A 3,524-nucleotide genomic window follows, 5' to 3' on the forward strand; every position below is an offset into this window, starting at 1 on the left:
GAATTGTGTTATAAATATAGGAGAGAGATTGAGTGCACGGGTGTAAAACATAAATAGTTTTACATCTTTTTGTATATTTTTATAGAAATAATATTTGCATGTCAATTTGTTAACGTTGATTCCGATACATAGAAAGACATTGATTCCAATAATAACAATTTATTATAAATAGAAACGGAATTCATTAAAGAAACATTAAAAAGGGCAAAGAGAAAAGAAAACAAGTAACTCAAAAATGATTTAATTTGAGTTATTGTAGGCATTAAACCATGAATTTTACCAAACCTGAGTTTATCTTTTATTCTTTTTTCTTAAATTATTGGAAATAAAACATGAAAAAAGAAAACCTGAAGGACTACCTGTTGACATCAATTTAATTCAAGAGGGGATATGAAAATTATATATTATAGTTTTATCGTAATTAAAAAATTTACACAATAGAAAAACACCAAGTTGCATGTGACTAGTAATAAGCCAAAAGCAAAAAGTAGCCAACTAATTGACTCCTTGTCTTTACATTATGTTGCTGCCAAACAAGTTTGATTAGTGGGTGGAGCTGAATCTCACATGCTTTGACCTAACCTCTTCATTTATTTAGTCTATATATTCCGAACCAAAGCTGGTTTTCAGAATGTACCACTACCACTGGTGTCTCTTCATATTTGGTCCTTCCGGTAATTCACCATGCCATCATTCGATACTATCCTCCTTCGGGATTTGGTAGCTGCAGCCTGCCTCTTCTTTATCACACGTTATTTCATCCGTCGTCTTCTCAGTAACCCCAAACGAACACTTCCTCCGGGTCCGAAAGGGTGGCCGGTTGTGGGTGCTCTTCCACTCTTAGGTTCCATGCCCCATGTCGAACTAGCCAAGTTAGCCAAGAAGTATGGACCTGTAATGTACCTCAAAATGGGAACCTGCAACATGGTGGTGGCTTCAACCCCGGATACCGCTCGAGCTTTCCTTAAGACCCTTGACTTGAATTTCTCTAATCGACCATCCAATGCTGGTGCCACCCACATAGCCTATAACTCTCAAGACATGGTGTTTGCTGAGTATGGTCCGAGGTGGAAATTGCTTCGTAAACTGAGTAACCTCCACATGCTTGGTGGCAAAGCCCTTGAGGATTGGTCCCAAGTCCGGGCTGTTGAGCTAGGCCACATGCTTCGGGCCATGTGGGAGTCTAGCCGAAAGGGTGAGCCAGTGGTGGTGCCGGAAATGTTGACGTATGCCATGGCCAACATGATCGGGCAAGTGATACTGAGTCGGCGAGTATTCGTGACCAAAGGGTCGGAGTCGAACGAGTTCAAGGACATGGTGGTGGAGCTCATGACGTCCGCGGGCCTCTTCAATATTGGTGACTTTATACCTTCCATTGCGTGGATGGATTTACAAGGGATTGAAGGCGAGATGAAGAAATTACACAAAAGATGGGATGTACTTTTGACAAAGATGATGAAAGAGCATGAGGAAACAGCTTATGAACGCAAGGGGAAGCCGGATTTTCTTGATATAATTATGGAGAACAGAGAAAACTCTGCAGGGGAAAGGCTTAGTTTGACCAATGTCAAGGCGCTTCTGTTGGTAAGTCGAGTTTCAGTTTATACTTTCCAAGTTCCATATTCGTAAATTAATGACAATTGTTCTTGAATTTTGCATGGTAGAATCTATTCACAGCTGGCACCGACACATCCTCAAGCATAATCGAATGGGCATTAGCTGAAATCCTGAAGAACCCAAAAATACTGAACAAAGCTCACGAGGAGATGGATAAGGTGATTGGCAGAAACCGAAGGCTTGAAGAATCCGACATACCCAAGCTTCCCTATCTTCAAGCCATTTGCAAAGAGACCTTCCGAAAGCATCCATCTACTCCCTTGAACTTGCCTAGAGTGTCCACCCAGCCTTGCGAGATCAATGGCTACTACATCCCCAAAAACACCAGGCTGAGTGTCAATATTTGGGCCATTGGCCGAGACCCTGACGTGTGGGGCAACCCACTGGATTTCACCCCTGAAAGGTTTCTGAGTGGGAGATTTGCCAAAATCGACCCAAGAGGGAACGACTTTGAGTTGATTCCATTTGGTGCTGGGCGAAGAATCTGTGCTGGAACCAGGATGGGGATCGTGCTGGTTGAGTACATCTTAGGCACTTTGTTGCACTCTTTCGACTGGATGCTTCCTCCCGGTACTGGGGAATTAAACATGGATGAGTCCTTTGGGCTTGCTTTGCAAAAGACCGTGCCTCTTTCTGCCATGGTTCGTCCACGCCTCGCACCAACTGCTTATGTTTCCTAAGCACATCCCCTGCCTTATCACTGCTCATTTTTCCTACTTCTGCCGCTTGCGTTATCTGAAATTCAAGCTTGATGTGATGTGTGCGTATCAATTGATGCATCTTTTAGTTTCAATTCTACTTTAAAAAACAATCTTGCATGCCTTTCCATTCGATCTTATCCATACCTACCTATACTATCATACTAACCTTTATTTAGGGTGGTGAGTATTCGATTGAGTTGAGTTGAATCAAAGTAAAAAAATTTCGAATTAATCAAGTTGATGAATCTTATTTTAGCAACTGAACTTAATTTAATATTTTTTTGAATCGAATCGAGTCAAAAAAATTTTAGTCAAGTCGAGTCAATGAATTTTATAATTTATACTCAATGTTACGTTTACATGAACCGATTGTTTTAACTAGTAGACGAAGTATAAAATTATTTAACTATATAAACAATATAATAGTTTTGTCTTTAAACTTAATAAGTAAACATTTATCAAAACGACATAGTTTAGCCTTTTAACTTAATAGTTTTGACTTTTAACTTTAGAAAATGTAAACATTTATCAAAACGGCGTAATCTTACATTTTCTTATTCGGATTTTCGAATAACTCAAATTGTGTAATTTTAGTTCAAAATTTAAATTTTTTATCGAATTTTTCGAATCAAATTAGATTTTGCTCAGTCTACTTTACATGGTGTCTTTGAAATTCAAGACGTATTTTTCTATTTTACATGTTGGGTGATATTAGAAAGACATAATTGCAAAATTCACCCTCAATGTTTCCAAGCCTTTTCACTTTAGCCCTTAACATTCTTTTTTGTTGCAATCTCACCTGTTGCAAAAAATTTCAAATAAGGCAGGAAAATGAATTTTTTATTTTTACTTTACTTTTATTGTAAAATAAATTTTCTTCAGTGTTTTAGGCTACATCTAGCATCGGTTTTTTATATAATTTTTGTACATTGGGCCACATCCATCTTTGCAAATTCAGACTCATGCCCAAATTTGGGCTTTCAACAACTCAAGTCCATTTAAATTCAATCACGTAGCCGAACTCGTGTAACACCCCCTACCCGTATTCGTTGCCGAAATAGGGTACGACGCATTACCAGAGTTTACGAATTAATTTTTTTAACTCAATATAACCCCATTATAGATATCTAACCTTCCTTACAATTGTAAACCGAGACCAGTCCACATCAACCAATCCAATTCAACATATTTTCAAAATAGATTCAT

The 3,524-nt window shown here is 38.4% G+C and overlaps 1 protein-coding gene across 1 annotated transcript; it reads left to right on the forward strand.

The window, feature by feature from the left end:
• The first annotated feature begins 647 nt into the window (after positions 1-647).
• On the forward strand, positions 648-2,554 carry LOC107953189 (flavonoid 3',5'-hydroxylase 2-like). Its single transcript, NM_001327601.2, has 2 exons — positions 648-1,584; positions 1,665-2,554. The coding sequence occupies exons 1-2, from the start codon at positions 685-687 to the stop codon at positions 2,295-2,297; spliced, it is 1,533 nt and encodes a 510-aa protein (NP_001314530.2). The 5' UTR covers positions 648-684; the 3' UTR covers positions 2,298-2,554.
• Positions 2,555-3,524: the final 970 nt, after the last annotated feature.

Source organism: Gossypium hirsutum, chromosome A07 (assembly GCF_007990345.1).
Source record: "Gossypium hirsutum isolate 1008001.06 chromosome A07, Gossypium_hirsutum_v2.1, whole genome shotgun sequence".
Lineage (NCBI taxonomy): Eukaryota > Viridiplantae > Streptophyta > Magnoliopsida > Malvales > Malvaceae > Gossypium > Gossypium hirsutum.